Raw genomic sequence first — 15,397 nt, 5'->3', positions numbered from 1 at the left:
TGCTCTGAACCATCTGAGCTGCAGCACATTTTCCCCCTAAATGTCTGCAAATAGAAATCTGAGGAAAAAACATTTTCTGGCAGCATTTTCTCCTTCGTGCATGCAGTGCTGTGACTGCATGTGCCAGGAGGATGTCAGAGAGCTCACTGCTCACAGGTCCAGGTGACACTGCTCTGATTTTCCCTCCCCAGTCCTGTCAGACCTCATGGGTCACTCTTGAGCTGCTCCCCCCAAGCTGGTTAATGGTGGTCTCAAACAGGAGGAGGAAAACAATTTGGAAACAGCCCCAGTTAGTGCAGGCAGGAGTTGCTCAGTGGCACAGCCCAGGGAGGTTTGTATTCCTGCAGCAGCAGCACACCTCCCTCCAGGCAGAGCTGGCTTCCTGCTGCCGAACCCAGCACCTGGAGCGGAGCCGTGCCTGTCTGTGGCGGAGGATTGTTGAAAGCCTCAATTGTTCTGAAGTAGGTCTCGTGCTGTTAATGTTTGTTTCCTAGTTTTTGGGTACCTGAGTAGAGGGAAAAGTAGTGTTCTTGGGAGTTTGTACCCCTCTGAATGTGAGTGACACCCGTTTGCATTCCTCTGTGAACAGCCTGTGTTTGTTCCTGCGTGCTCTGACGTTTGTAGCTTTCCGGGTCTGTATCTGCATTGTTTAAAACAGCTCTGAATTCTGTTTCCATTAGGAAGATACCTGAAGATACCTGGTTTCAACTGGGTGTGTGGCTGTGCTCCCCTCAGAAACATCCTTTGATATTTATTTGTATTTAAATACAATTTGTTGAAATTCTTACAGCTCTAAATAAACATTTAAAATGCATGTTTTCCTCCAGGAAAGCCGAGGGTGGCTAGCAGGAAGTGAGTGAGGGTGGTAAATGCTTGGCATCAGCCGAAGTCCACTGACAGAACCGGGGTACAATAGCATCAGTCTTTTTTTTTTTAATTATTTCTGTGCCCTGCCGTGGTCGCTAACAGAAGTGCCTTGTCTGTCTGGCCAGGCTCAGACCTGGGGGAGCTTTATTGCAGGTCGGTGCTTGTGCTGGTCACTGCTGCTGCCGCCGGCCTGGCAGGCGCTGCTGCTGCTGCCTGCGCTCCCCGGGGCCCAGAGTTCCTCACCCTGGAGCTGGGAGGAGGGAAATGCTCAGGAATGGGGTTTTTTTCATGAGCATCAACCCTGGGACTTTGCATAAGACCGTCATGAAGGAGATTTGAAGAGCGCCGGGGAGCGCGGCATCGCTGGAGCCGTGAGTGGGGAGGGTGGCAGCTGGTGGTGGGAAGGAGAGCTGGACTTGGTGCCTGGCTCCTGTGCAGGGGAATTGGGCTGCTTCTCACCTCCAGCCTGCCCTCCTGTCCTCTGAGGGGGTTCCTTGCTTCCCCTTTATTTCCAGCAAGCCCATGGGAGCAAGGTGAGTTACTGAGGGTGATGTTTACCAAGGGCACAGTCTGGGTTTTTCCTTGGTGTTTGAACCATTCTGCCTGTGGTGACAGTGCCTCACTTGGGACAGGCGCAGAATCTTCACTCTGGGAGCACAGAACATTCCCGACCCCAAATTCTGGGATTCTGGCCGAGCTGCTGCTTGACACGCTGCCACCTTGTTGCTGCCTTGTACAAACTCCAGGGCTGGAGGAGGGAGCACAGGGGGGTAAGGACAGGGATGGACTCGGGGCTGATACCTGTTAGCTGCAGTGCTTTGCATTCCCCAGCCACTGCCCAGGCCCTGTTCCTGGTGCCAGATGCACGTGTGAGATCTGTCTGCTCTCAGCAGGCAGTGAGAGCAGGACACCCACCCTGCAGAGCCAAGACTTACTCCCAGGGCTGGAGAAGGGCAGAAGCTGGGCTGGAGTCACCCCATTCCTGAGCCTGCTCTGGCTTTGCAGGGTCTGGGGAGCTGGGTCTGTAATCATGAGAGCAGTGCAAGCATCTGCTTGGCTGCGTGGTGCTGGCCCGTGGTGCTGAGCCATGGCTGCCAAGCCCAGCATCGCTCTGGGGATGCAAACAAACCCCACATGGCCCTGCCTCGGCCGCTGCTGCGTGGGGGGACAGGCAGCTTTCGTGGCTGTGTCCATGAAAACTCCTACGTGTTTCTCCTGGAGCAGCCAGAGCTAATTCAGACCCCACCAGTGAGAACGAAGGGTTTAAATTGTCCTTTCTCAGCATCTCGCCTCTGCACTTGTCTGTGTCCCCCCGCACTCGGCCTCTGTGGAGCCAGGGACAGGGGAGGACAAGCTGGCAGGCCTTGGGTTCCGTTTCCTGGGGGTTTCTCAGGCTTTCCTGCAACCTCGATGTTTAAACTTAATGCCTTGTATTTATTCTAAAATGGCTTTCATCTGATTTCCCTCTCGGTTAACAATTTAGCTGTCACAATCAATAACGGCGAGGATCCATCCCCGGCCGCCATCAGCTCACGTTACCGTCCTGCAATTACCCGGCGGTGGCACCGCTGCCGGGGCTTTGCTGGGGAATTATCAGGTTACTAATGAAGCCCGGGCAGCGGCGGGCGGCCAGACGCCGCGGCGGTGGGCGCGATCCCCGCTGCCGCGATCCGCGGGGGGCTGCGGGGCCGGCCCGGACCGTGCGCCCCGTCGGGGCGGGCAGCGGCGGGGGAGGACCGGGACGAGCGGGACCGGGCCGCCCCCTCCCCGCCGCGCCCGCGGGCGGTGCCGCCGCCGGTGCCGCCGCCGCAGGTAGCGGGGCCCGGCGGGGCGGGCGGCCCCCGGGGCGCGGCGGGGGGGCGCCGTTTCCTGCCCGGCCCGCGGCCGCCCCCGGCGGGGGAGCGGGGCCGGCGCGGTTCCCCGCCCGGCTCCCCGCCCTTCCTGCCGCGGCCGCGGGACGCGCCGCCCGCGGGCACGGAGCGCGGCGGCGGCGGGCGGAGCGGGGCGCGCCCGCCCCATGCACCGGAGCCATGGGGGCGGGCAGCCCCGGGGCCCTGGCCGCCGCGCCCCGGCCGGCGCCCAGGCGGGCAAGGTGAGCGCTGCCGCCGCCGCCGCTGCCGTCGGGGCCGGGAGCGGGGCCGGAGCGGGGCCGGGCTCCCCGCGGCGGCCGGTACCGGGGCTGGGGCCGGGCCGGGGCCGGGGCCGCTCGCTGCCTCCCGCGCCAGAGGGGTGGATTTTTCCATCCCGGCGTTTTCTGGGGCGTTTTGTGCTCGGCGGAGGGAGAGGGGGAAGAATTTCGATTTTTAATTACTACCATTAAAAAAATCAAATTTGCAATTCTTTGGGTGGCCTGATGGATTCCCTGATTGACAGCCGGAATTGACACTCTGGTACCTCTTATCTCGGGCATTTACGGCAATTTCTAATTGCAGGTAGTTTGGGGGGTTTTTCAGCGCCTTGGCTCGCATGGGAACCGAGCGATTACTTCAAGAGGCCCGGGTTAAGTGCAGGCAGGGGGAGAATTCAATCCACATTCAAATTGCTTCATTAAAGAGACGCAGCTTTTGTTGCAAAGGATTTAAATGGCCACTAGAAAGTTCTTATTTATTGTTTTGAGGCGGTTTATATAGGGTGCCCCGCGCTCGCCCGGCGCATGGAGCCGCAGCCTCCCTCTCCCGCTCTCTCCATCAAGGTGATGCCGCCGGAGCCGCTGCCCAAGGGGAGCGCCCGCTGTCTGGACCCGCACTCCCGAGCCATGGTAAGCGGGGCCGGGGGTTGCGGGTTCCGGCCGGGACTCGCCGGGCCGGGAATGCGGGACCGCACTGGGCCGGGGGTGCCGGGGGCTGCGGGGACCCGCCGGGATCCGCTGGGCCGGGGGCTGTGGGGACGCGCGGGACCGGGGATTTCGGGGTCCCGCCGAGGATGTCGGGGGTTTGTGCGAACCCGCCGGGCCGGGGATGCCGAGGAGTGCGGGGAGCCGGCGGGGCGCTGCGCTTCGGTGCCGCGGGGAGCGGCGGGGCCCCGGCTGACGGCCCCGCGGCGGCTCTGCCCGCAGTCGCAGCCCGACGGGGAGCCTCTGCCTGGAGCCCTGGAGAAGGAGGACGCCCGCTCAGCGCCCAGCACCCCTTCCACGCCGTCCGTCTGCTCCCCGCCATCCTCCTCCTCCTCCACGCCGTCGGCCGGCAAAAACGTCTGCTCCAGCTGCGGGCTGGAGATCCTCGACCGGTACCTGCTGAAGGTGAGCGGGGCGGAGGGCGGCGGGGGCGGCGGGGGGCGGCGGGTGGCCCCGGGTCTCAGCCCCTTCTCTGCCGCAGGTGAACAACCTCATCTGGCACGTCCGGTGCCTGGAGTGCTCCGTGTGCCGTACCTCGCTGCGCCAGCAACACAGCTGCTACATCAAGAACAAGGAGATATTCTGCAAGATGGACTACTTCAGGTAGGGACCGGGCCGGGGCCGCTCCGGTGGGCTCAGCCCTCGCCGGCTGCCGCGGGGTCGGGACCGCTCGGGCGCTGCCGTGGGAAGGTTTGGAAAACCCGCCGGGCTCTCTGGAGCAGCCGGGTGGGAGATGAGCCTCGGGAAACGGGGAGAAAAGAAGGAAGGGAGTTTGGGGTGCAACTGCACAACCGCCCGGAGGGATTCCTGCCCTCTGGCCGGGCTGTGCGGGCCGCCCCGGGCCCCTGCTCCTCCCGGCTCGGCGGCCACAGCGCCCGGCTCCCGGCGGCGGGGAAAAGGGGCTCGAACGGCCTCGTCCCGGCTCCTGCCGGAGGGGAAATAGGTGCTGCCAGCCTGCGGTGCCCAGCTTTCGGGGAGCCCCTGTCAGCGCTGTGGGCCCGCAATGGCCGGAGCGCCCGCGGCGGGAGCGCGTTACGGAACGGAAACGAACGGCGGGCGGCAGCGGCGGCCGGCGGGGCTCGGTCCGGACCCGCACGCCCGGGACAGCCTGTCCCGCAGGGAGGATGTTCTGGCTTCGAGAGGCTTTCTGTTCTAAACCTTAAACCACTAATTTCCCCCCAGTTTGACTCGTACGAGGGGACTGAATATTTTGAGCTCCTCGCCGGGGTTTAACTAAACATTGGAACCCCCGCTCTGATTTTCCCCATCCTACCAGGATGAGGGAATTGTGTTTGACCCGGGAGGAAGAGGAATGGCGGGCAGGAAATGGGAATGACCCCGGCGGGGCGCGGGGGGCTCGGAGCATCCTCCGGCCACGGCAGAGCTCGGGGCTGCCCCGACGACAGCGGGCAGGGGAGCTCGGGGGGCACCTCAGAGATTCCCCCGGTGTTTTTTGTTGAAGGGTCTGCGATTGCCCGATTTTTCCGCAGCTCAGCCCCTGCCTCCGCCGGGCTCGGTGCGGTGCCGCCGGGAGTGCGGGGCTCGGAGAACCGGGTCGGTCCCGAGGTTGCGGTGCTCTGCGTCTTGCCCTGTGATGGGTTTTGTTGTTGTTATTACTATTATTATTGTTATTATTGTTATTATTTTCAAACCGCAATTTTCGGTGATTTCAGCGAAATTTCCCCCACTCAGCACAGAAAGGCACAAGGGGATCCCGGGGCCGCGGTTTTGGAGCAGTTTGAGCGTTTTCATTCATTTATCGCCGCTCTGGTGCCGTTCATGTTTGGTTTCTTTTTCGTTTGTTTTTGAGAGCGTACCTTTCCAAAGGCGGTTTTAAAGCAGCGCCGGAATCTCGAAATGACCTTTGAGCAAATATGGCAAATAATAATGTTAAAATAAATCTGTTTTGCGATTTTACCCGTCCGAGAAGCTCCGAGCCCCTTCCCCGTTGGGAGCAGCCAAGCTCTGCCCGCCGGTACCGGCGGGGCCAAGGGAAATAAAACGAAAATCGCGGAAGCCGCCGCACGACGCTCCCGGTTCCTGCGGCAACCGTTCGGGGGGCGCGGGGGCTCCCAGCCCGCGCCCCGAACCTTCCTTTTCCATTGAAAGGTGGGGGTTTGGAGAGATTTTTAAATTTTATTTTGGTGAATCTCTGAGCGGCGGCGGCGGCGCTCGGAGCCCGGCGGGTGCGGAGCTGCCTCGCTGCCCCCGAGCCCGCGGGGATCAATGCAGCCCCCGCCGAACCCCGGGCCGGCCCCGCTGCGGTGCTCGGGGTGCTGGGCCGGGGTCGCTCCCGCGGCAGAACCCGCCGGGCTCAGCCACAGCCGTCGGTGCCGGTGTGCGGCCGGGAGCCGCTCGGCAGGGCTGGGATCCCTCCCGCTACCCCGGCAAACTCGCCCCGCTGTCCATTCTCTCGGTGACCTCCTGCAGCCACCCAGCCCTGGGAGCATCCTGGCTGGCATCTTGCTGACTCCAGCCAGTGGAACCCGGTGCGTGGCACGGGCTAAACCTGATCCTCGGGATGGATTTTGAAAATTTTATTTATTATTTGAGGCAAATTAAATGTGTGGGTTTTTTTTTTTTTTTTAAGCAAAGCAGAAGCCCCATCCTAAGGCATGAGATCCCTGGAGCCAAGGCAGAGGGAAGGGACAGTGAAGGGACAGTGAAATGCTCTGCACGGGTCACACGGATGCTCTGCATTCCTCCGACACCGGGGCTGCTGGGGGACGATGAGGATGAAGGCTGTCAGGCACGGGGCTGTCATGTCACAGCCCCACTGCCCATGGGGAGCGTGGTTAGGGCCGCTCTGTGCAAGTGTCCCTTCTCTGTCCTCGTGAGGGGCTGTGTAGGTGCTGGCTCTGCCGTGACTCCGTGGCCTCATGTACATTTTTAAGCAAATGCTGCTGTTTCCTGTGTCTTGTCAAATAATTACATTTGGCATCTAAGGCTCCAGCGCTCCAAGGAGAACCAAATTAGAATTGGAGCTCATTGAGCAGAACACTGTGTTCCCAGCCATGCAAGGACTGCTCACAGCCAAGCTCCCAGGGCTCCAGTTGTCCAGAGGCCCGGCGTGATCCTGGTGTGATTCCTGCTGTGCCCTTGGTGGGCAGGCTGCAGGCAGGTGACCCTGGGGTCCCTGGCCTGGCCATGGCTCAGGTGGTCTTCATCCCAGAGGTTGTGTCCCTCCAGGATGATGCTCCAGCTCAGGCATTGCAGTGGCACAGCGTGAAGGTCCTCGCTGAGGCACCGCTGCTGCTCTGCTGAGGGACTGGGCAGATGTGAGCTGCAGCTGGCTCTGAGGGCTGTGCCAGAGGCTTCCGACAGGAGGGGACAGGACCCAGGAGGGGACAGGGATGCTTGAGCTGTGCGTGGCCCTGGGGCCGGGTGCCCCTTGCCCTGTCCCCACAGGCAGGGATGGACAGGAGGGCTGAGGGAGCTGTGGCACCTGGGGACAAGCGGTGTGGGAGGGACAGGATGCACCAGGGGCATCCTCCCGCCTCTGCTCTTCCTGCGCCCCAGATGATGCCGCTGCCCTGGGGGAGGTGGGATGAGTCTTCCTGGGATGAGTCTTCCTGGGATGAGTCTCCCTGGGATGAGTCTCTCTGGATGAGTCTTCTCTGGTAACGTTGCTGTCAGTTTCTGTCTCCCAGAGTTAATCTTTGGGGAGAGCATCTGCTCACCTGACCACAAACCATGCACGCAGGGCTTGAGCCCATGGCTCTGCTAGCGTTTGGTGATGCTCCAGTTTGTGCCACCATTCTGGGCTTGGACAAATCCTCTGGCTCTGTGTCTCTTGCTACAGTGTGGCCCTGTTCCCATGCCCATCCCTGTCCCTGCTAGGCAGGTGGCAGGAGTCCTGTGGAGCCCCTTTCCTAGGGCTCTTAGGGCCCTCACCGCCCTGCGAGCTCAGTGAGCTAAATCCTGTGTTGTGTTTGAGCTGTTATTTGCACTGCTGATGGTCGGGGCAGATTTCTTGCAGGCATTTCTCTCCCCGTTGCTGCGTCCCTGGCAGTGGTGGTCCCTCAGTGTCAGCTCTGTGGGGTGGCAGTGGGTGCTGGTGCTGGCCCCAGCCCTGTCTGTGCTGGCTGCAGCAGTGCCGCAGACGGGAGTTGGCCGAGAGCCGCAGGCACAGCGGCAGTGCTGCTGCTGCTGCTGCTGCTGCTGCTGCTGCTGCAGGCTGTGCAGCCCCGTGCCCGGCTGTGCTGAGCCTCAGCCTCTCTGCAGGTTCTGCTCATGGCATGGCCCTGCAGGGACAGGGACAGGGACAGGGGCATCAGCCTCTGCCTGTGCTGCTGCCACGGCCCCCGCGCCTTTCAGCAAACCCTGTCCGGCTCCCTGGGCACTGCTGCCAGCCTGGGGGTCCTGCCCGCTCCTCAGGAGATGCCTGGGTGTCTCCCCAGAGCCCAGCTGATGTGTGACGGGGATGTGTGACCTTTTCTGGGTGGTGCCTCAGTTTCCCCTGGCCGTGCTGTGCTCCCCTGGCTGGGGTTGGAGCGGGGAGCGGCGATCACCACGTGCCATTAGCTCCGTGTGCCTGCCCCTCGCCTGATACTGCTCAGCAAGTACCACTGTTTACATAGCACATTGTTCAAAGTAATTCAATTTACAGGAATGATCTTTATTTCTAAATAAAAAATTAATACAGTTCTTTTGTTTGTGCGTTTATATAAACGAGCTGGCACAAAGTCAGTTTACAATGTTCCCATCTGAAGTAAATTAGTGAAGTCTCTTAGCTAAGTCTCTGTATAATTTCAGCACAGAAATGTCCTCTTTTTTTTTTCTTCTTTTTGGTCAGCTATGGTCAGGCTGAAAAATTTAGACCCTTCTTTTCCTCCCAAATAGTTTTGCTATTAGTAATCCCAGCACAGGACAGTATTTCCACATCTTGCTGGGCCCATGGTGGGCAGCAGTTCCTCGGTGTGGGGTCGGGCAGGGGCAGCACACTGGCCCTGGTGGCCTGGGCTCTGTCTCTGCCTGTGTGCAGAGCTTGGGGCTGCTCTGGCCACTGAACTGAAGGGTTTGTGCTCTGAGGTCTCTCCTGTCGCTTGCTGTGGTCGTTCCTTGTCAGTGTTTTGTGCCTGCACTGAGAGATGCTGGAGCTGCCCGGGCAGGGCTGCCTGTGGCTCTGCTTCCCACTGTGGTGAGGGGCTGGCAGGAGCCCTCGGGAGCCTGAGGTGACAGTGGCAGTGCTGGAGCTGTGTGGGGAAGTGCATCGACTGTGTTGGAGCCAGTGCCACTTTGGGGTGGCAGAGGAGATTCTCCCTTCTCTCCTGATGCTCCTGCTGCTGTTCATTGCATTTATTATTTTAAGCAGCAGTAGAACTGAAAATGCAGATATCGAACCTGGCTGGCACCTCGTGTCAGACACTGTCTTGGGGGTTCAGGGCCATGGGGGCCACATCTGCTGCTCCCTGTGAATCACCTGCCCTCCTGTCAGCATCCTGACAGGAATGGGGGTTTTCACACAATCACCTGGTGAGAGGATCCTGGCTGTCTTGTTGCCTCTTGACTGTGCTGAGCTACCTTCCAGCATAGCTCACTCCAGCACAGTCATCATCCTCTCACAGTGAGGAGACCTCCTCCACGGGGGAAAAAGCAGATGTGTGCGCCTGTACGTGTGAGGAGAACACACATGGTTTGATTTATGGCAGCGGGAGAGAACCAGCTCTGACACAGTTTCCATCCCAGTGTCACACTGGCTGTTATCAAAATAAAAAACCCGCGGGCTGGGAAGCTGATTCACAGGGCTGCAGTGAGTTACACCCACTGCTGCCCACACTGCTGCCACTGCCAGGGCACGGGCACTGCTGGGGCGGCCCCACTGCATCTCTGCATGCACGGGTGCTGTGGGACTTGGGGTGTCGGGGTGAGCAATGGGGTCGGCAGCAGCACCTGCACCCTGGTCTGATGCTGCTGCCCTCACCTGCCTGCCCTCCCTTGCCTGCCTTCCCCTGCTTGTCCTCCCCTTCCTGCCCTCCCTGCCTTTCCTCCCCTGCCCTCACCCATCTCTTCTCCCCGCAGCCGGTTCGGTACCAAGTGTGCCCGCTGTGGCCGGCAGATCTACGCCAGCGACTGGGTGCGGCGGGCGCGGGGCAATGCCTACCACCTGGCCTGCTTCGCCTGCTTCTCCTGCAAGAGGCAGCTCTCCACGGGCGAGGAGTTCGGCCTGGTGGAGGAGAAGGTGCTGTGCCGGATCCACTACGACACCATGATCGAGAACCTGAAGCGCGCGGCGGAGAACGGTACGGAGCCTCGCCCGGGGAGCGCCACGGTGTCGCCGTGCCCCAGGCTCACCCTCAGCACAGGGGGTTGGGGAGGGTTCTAGCGTTCCAAAAAGGGTGAGGGGTGGTCCTGGGGGGCTTGAGCACAAAGGCCCTGTGCTGGCAGAGGGCTCGTGGGGTGGCCAATGTGCTGGCAGCACCTGCGGCTTGTGGCAGACCTGTGTGCCCTGGGCAATGCCAGGGACCAGTGCCTGGTCCTGCACAGCCTGGAGTGCAGAGTGTAAGGAACCCACTGGGATTTGAGGCTGTGAGTCATTAATGGAGAAGGTGGGATTGGTGGTTGGACAAAACCTTCCCATCATTTTCCACCCGCCCTGCCCATGTGGGGTTGTGCCACTCCCCTCTGGACAGCACTGTGCCACAGCCAGCTGAGCTGGGGACACTGGGTCACAGCACTGCAGCTCCTGTCCCTTCCCCAGCCTCCTGCATGGCAGTGCCCAGAGAGATGCTCAGAGGAACGGATTTGTGGGCTTAGTCCAGAGAGGTGCTCACGGAGGCCAGGCAGTGCCAGGGCCTGTGCTGTGGTGGGAAGTGCTTCAGCACATGGTGGGCACAGGGAGTGACACACCATGTCCCAGCCCATGCAGCATGTGGAAACCATTAACAACCTGACAGGAAAATAATATGGTTCAGTTTACTGTGTTTGAGAAAGAGAAAGAGGATGGAAACAGAGTGCCCAGTTGGGCTGGGAGGGTCCTGGCTCAGGATGTGGCTTGTGACGTGTTGGTCCATCTGGTCAGCTGCTGCGGGGCGTGAGGGAGGTGATGGGGAGCAAGGATGGAGGGGGAGAAGCCACGTGTCCTGGGGGAGCAGAATGCTGTGAGGACAGCAGGGCCTGGCACTGGGGAGTCCTGCAGAGCTGCTGCCCTGGCTGAGGGCTGGGATGGTGGGTTTGCTGCTGCTGCTGCTGCTCAGAACCACCTGCTGGTGTGGGCTGAGCACCAGTGTTGGGAAGTGCTGGGGCACCTGGTGAGTGTCAGGTGTCACTACCTGTGTCCAAGGGGTCTTGAGAAGGGGGTGGGATCACTTTGGAGAGCTGTAGTTGCTGTGGAGTTGCAGGGCCACACTCCCCCCTCCAGTAATTACCCAGCAATTTCTTCTGCACATGAGGTTTTACATACAAGAAAAATAAACAGATGTTGCTGAAGTCAGAGTCCCATTCATCATCCGAAAAGAACAAGTCAAACTATATGAGAAAGTCCTTCAACTCAAGCCAAGACAATCACAGCCTGGTCCAGCTCGTGCAGGCGCATCCTGGGAGTGGGGTGAGCCCAGCCCTGCTCGCTGCCCTCCCTCAGAGGGGCTTCACCCACCCTGCCCGAGCAGCCAGGCTGGCACGGGATGCAGCAGGGCCCCGGCAGGAGCCAGGCTCTGGGCTCCTCTCTGAGGCTGCACAGCAGCAAGAGCACGGCTGGGCTCACCCCAACACGGGGCTGGGCAAGCGGGAGGTCAGTGTCCCCTGGAGGGTCCCCTGGAGTGTCCCCCTTAGTGTGGCTGCTGCTCATGCATGGCCACCACAAGGCCCTGGGGATGGTGCTGCTCCTGCTGCTGCTCTGGGACCCAGGAGGAAGAGGAAGGCGAGGGTGCTGGGACAGTTTGGGGCTGGGGAAAGGAGCAAAGAGCCCGTTGAAATGCTCTGAGCAAATGAAAGGACTGATGGAGGCAGCGCCCACGAGGGAAAACGGCGTCACAGGGGGCAGCAAGGGGCAGCAGTGATGGATGTGGGTGAGCCTGGCAGAGACAGGGTCCCTTCCCAGCCACTCCTGGAGAATGTGGCCAAGTGGTGACCAGGAGTCAGGGCCAGAGGGACATCAGTGCTTCCCTCACACACCACCTTGACCTCTTCCTGCTGCTGTCTCCCCTTATTCCCTGTGGCTTCCAGCACTTGCTGCATTTTTCTTAATTCCACAGTAAACTCTTGGGGAATGGTTGTTTCTCCTTCCCTGTGTGTGGAGGGGCTCAGCAGCCCAGGGCAGCTCCTGGGTGGCCGTGCTGGCTCCACTCCTTCAGCTCCCACTGCAGCAGGAGGTGCTTTGGTTGTGCCAGGCTGTGATGCCAGGGCTGTTGTCCCCCTGTTGAGGGGATGCTCTGGGTGTCCCAGGCTGTGGTGCCAGGGCTGTTGTCCCCCTGTTGAGGGGATGCTCTGGGTGTCCCACGCTGTGGTGCCAGGGCTGTTGTCCCCCTGTTGAGGGGGTGCTCTGGGTGTTCCACGCTGTGGTGCCACCAGGTGTGGAGTCGCCCAGAGCAGCAGCTGCTGCACGTGGTGGGGCAGGCAGGCTTCTGCCCTGTGCCTCAGAGGGTTCTCTCCTGCAGGCAATGGGATCACGCTGGAGGGGGCTGTGCCCTCGGAGCAGGACAGCCAGCCCAAGCCAGCCAAGAGAGCCCGCACCTCCTTCACGGCCGAGCAGCTGCAGGTAGGGCGGGAGGGCCAGGGGGCTGCGGGGGCCGGGGCTCCCCAGCCTCACCCGAGCCCCTCTCTGCTCTGCTCTCCTCTCCTCTCCTCTCCCCACAGGTGATGCAGGCACAGTTTGCTCAGGACAACAACCCCGACGCACAAACGCTGCAGAAGCTGGCGGACATGACGGGGCTGAGCCGCAGAGTCATTCAGGTGAGGCAGGGACGGGCAGGGGTGGCCACCATGGGCCGAGCAGGGCAGGCAGGGGCACCTGGAGGCTGGCACCAGCCAGGGCTCACACTCACAGCCCGAGGCTCCTCAGCATCCATCCAGCAGCTCCGAGCTGCCTCCCTGGTGCCGGCTCCTCTGCCCCCGCAGCGAGGCCAGCGCCGGTTCCTTCTCTGTCTCGCTCGTGGGGTTTCTATTTGTTTTCCCCTCTTATGATGCAATGAATCAAAACCCCAAGAGCCCCAGCCATCCACAGTAAATCACTGGGTGGGAAAGCTGCTGTTAGCAGCAGGTCCTGGAGCTGTGCTCTGTCCCAGCCGCTGCCGGAGTGTGGGAGCTCCCCCTGCCACAGAGGCAGAGTCAGGAGACATTGGCATGGAGCAGTTTAAAGAAAAAGGGGTTTTGCAGCTCCAGGGGACACTGAGGCAGGGAAATCCCCACCCCTGGTGTGGGAGGGGAGGGCGGGTGGTGCCTGGGGACTGAGAAGTGTCCCCTCTGCAGCTCCCAGCTCCCACACAGCCCAGCTCTGCCTCTTGGTGACGTTGTACTCATCACTGTACCGTTCTGCTCACATACATTCTGCATACAATAAAAACACGAGTGGTTAAAATAAATTTGGAGCTTTCATCCGAGATGGTTTTGCCAATGACACTTTTAAATTTTGTATGTGAAAATCTGTCTTGAGCCTCTGTTATTGAGATTTTTCATTCAGCTAAAGATCAAGCAGGCTGCACACCGGGTGATTTTTTATGTGGATGTTTTTTAAAGGCACTTTGAACAGGAAACAATTTGTCAAATGCTTAGACTGTTTCCTTCTCTATGGTCCAGTGTGCTCTGCCTTGGAGACCTGATCTTCACTGAGTCTTGGAGAAGGTTTTTACTCACAGCTATCTTTAAGAAATTAAAGCATAAGAAACAGATCACCTCTTTAGCACAAAAAATCCCTTTCTATACATGTTTTAACTCTAGGATGGAATTCCTAAACTACTCCTTTAATTAGAAGCAGTGAGATATGATCAGAGATCTCATACCTGCTGCTTTTCATTCCTTTGGTAAAAACTTGGAGGAAACACCCATCCAAGGATCCTGGTGAAGGGACCACATTTTAACCCAATTGTCTCTCAGCTGTTACAGCGCTCGCTGCTTTCTTTTCAGGTTTGGTTTCAAAACTGCAGAGCTCGCCATAAAAAACACACCCCGCAGCACACGGTGCCGCCCTCGGGAGCGCCCCCGTCCCGCATCCCCTCCTCGCTGTCCGATGACATCCACTACTCGCCCTTCAGCAGCCCTGAGCGGGCCCGGATGGTGACGCTGCACGGATACATCGAAAGTAAGAGATGGCAGGGCTGGGGCAGGGCTGGGACAGGGCTGGGACACGGCTGGGACACGGCTGGGGCAGGGCTGGGACAGGGCTGGGGCAGGGGCAAAACCCTCCCGGTGCTGCGGGTGCGGGGATGGTGCCCCTGCTGCTGCTGCTCCTCCTCCTCGTGTCTGATCAGCTTTGCCCTTGGGATTAACTCGTCCCCAGCAAAGTCAGAGCCTGGGTTTCACTGCCTGCTCCTCGGCCCTCCTGTGCTCTGTGTCATGGAGAAGAGCTGTGAGTGTGCCCCATGGGGCTCGGTGGTCAGTGGTCTCCTTCCTGCTCAGAGTTGCTTTCTCTGTTCCCAGTGAATGATTTGTGAGTGATGGGCAGCTTTGGTCATGCCTGGACAGAGGTTTTGGCTCTGTGGCTCTTGAGAGGTTTCTCCCCCCGAGGTCAGGGCTGTGCCCCAGCCCTGCCTGCTCCCTGCTGGTCCTGCAGGAGGGCTGTGGTGCTGTGGTGCTGTGGGCTGTGGGCTGTGGTGCTGTGGGCTGTGTTGTTTGCAGTAACAGAGGCTGAAGCCCCTTCTCATCCACAGGTCAGGTACAGTGTGGACAAGTGCACTGTAGACTTCCCTACACTGCTCCACCAGTGCACCTCAAAGCAGACATGGAAGGACCACTGTCTAATAGGGGTGAGAAGGTAAATGTAGTCCCTGCTTCAGGCTCTGGGGCCAACCCTCACTGTAGCAAAGATTTGTGTGTAACATCATTGCCACCTCCTGTCAGCGTCACTGCTTCTCCATGACCTCCACAGCTGCCACCCACCCACGTGTCTTCCCTTAGTTTTGGGGGCCCTAAGGTTGATGTACCCACTGTTGGTCAAAATGGCATCACTGTGTTTTCCCTCACTGTTGTGACCTGCTGGGACTCTGTGCCTGCATCCACTGAGGGCTCTCACATCCTCCTGCCTGGATCCTCCCTGGTTTCCCCTGCTCTGTCTGTTCCATTCCTCAGGCACCTGCACATGTGGTCAGTGTGAGCAGCACCTGGCTGTGAACAACAGAGCAGGGAGGACCTCTGGCATGTGCTAAGTTCCCAGTTTTCCACGAGTTAACAAAAAAGATTCATTTCTTGTGGGTTGCAGTATTGCTTAAAAATAATAACAACTGGCTGTTACAATATCTGAAGTAGGAATGTTATTTCACAATGTCTGGCCAGGAGACAATATTGCTTGTTGATATTTTTCTGTTCAGCTCTTAGAGTATCTGTTCTAACACACAGCTTATTGGGGCAAGACTTCTCAGACATGCTTAGGTTTGGAAGATTTTATTTAGGACTCCAGTTTCAGTGAGTTCCTTCTGAGGGAACACTGAGCCTTTGGCAACTCAGAGTGGTTTTAGCTTTTGTCTTTACTGTTAGAAGTTCTCAGCACCTCTCTTTTCAGATCTCTCTCTTCTCAGTGCAGCAGCTTATTGAGCTCTGTTTCTGTGG

General features: G+C 59.5%; 1 protein-coding gene across 3 annotated transcripts in view; it reads left to right on the top strand.

Annotated features, from left to right (window-relative positions):
* The first annotated feature begins 2,884 nt into the window (after positions 1-2,884).
* LHX6 (LIM homeobox 6) overlaps positions 2,885-15,397 on the top strand; it is a 16,972-nt gene continuing 4,459 nt past the window's right edge. The window contains exons 1-9 of one of the 3 annotated variants that reach the window (XM_036393767.2): positions 2,885-2,959; positions 3,485-3,625; positions 3,923-4,105; positions 4,182-4,303; positions 9,722-9,942; positions 12,295-12,395; positions 12,494-12,589; positions 13,760-13,934; positions 14,503-14,606. In XM_036393767.2, the coding sequence (XP_036249660.1) occupies positions 2,885-2,959; positions 3,485-3,625; positions 3,923-4,105; positions 4,182-4,303; positions 9,722-9,942; positions 12,295-12,395; positions 12,494-12,589; positions 13,760-13,934; positions 14,503-14,606 (1,218 nt within the window). Of the gene's footprint in view, positions 2,960-3,271; positions 3,300-3,484; positions 3,626-3,922; positions 4,106-4,181; positions 4,304-9,721; positions 9,943-12,294; positions 12,396-12,493; positions 12,590-13,759; positions 13,935-14,502; positions 14,607-15,397 lie in introns of those variants that run through there. The other 2 variants (XM_036393769.2, XM_036393770.2) reach the window with 2 other exon arrangements.

The sequence above is a fragment of the Molothrus ater genome, chromosome 20 (genome assembly GCF_012460135.2).
Source record: "Molothrus ater isolate BHLD 08-10-18 breed brown headed cowbird chromosome 20, BPBGC_Mater_1.1, whole genome shotgun sequence".
NCBI classification, from domain to species: domain Eukaryota; kingdom Metazoa; phylum Chordata; class Aves; order Passeriformes; family Icteridae; genus Molothrus; species Molothrus ater.
This window is presented reverse-complemented; position numbering and strand designations above follow the sequence as displayed.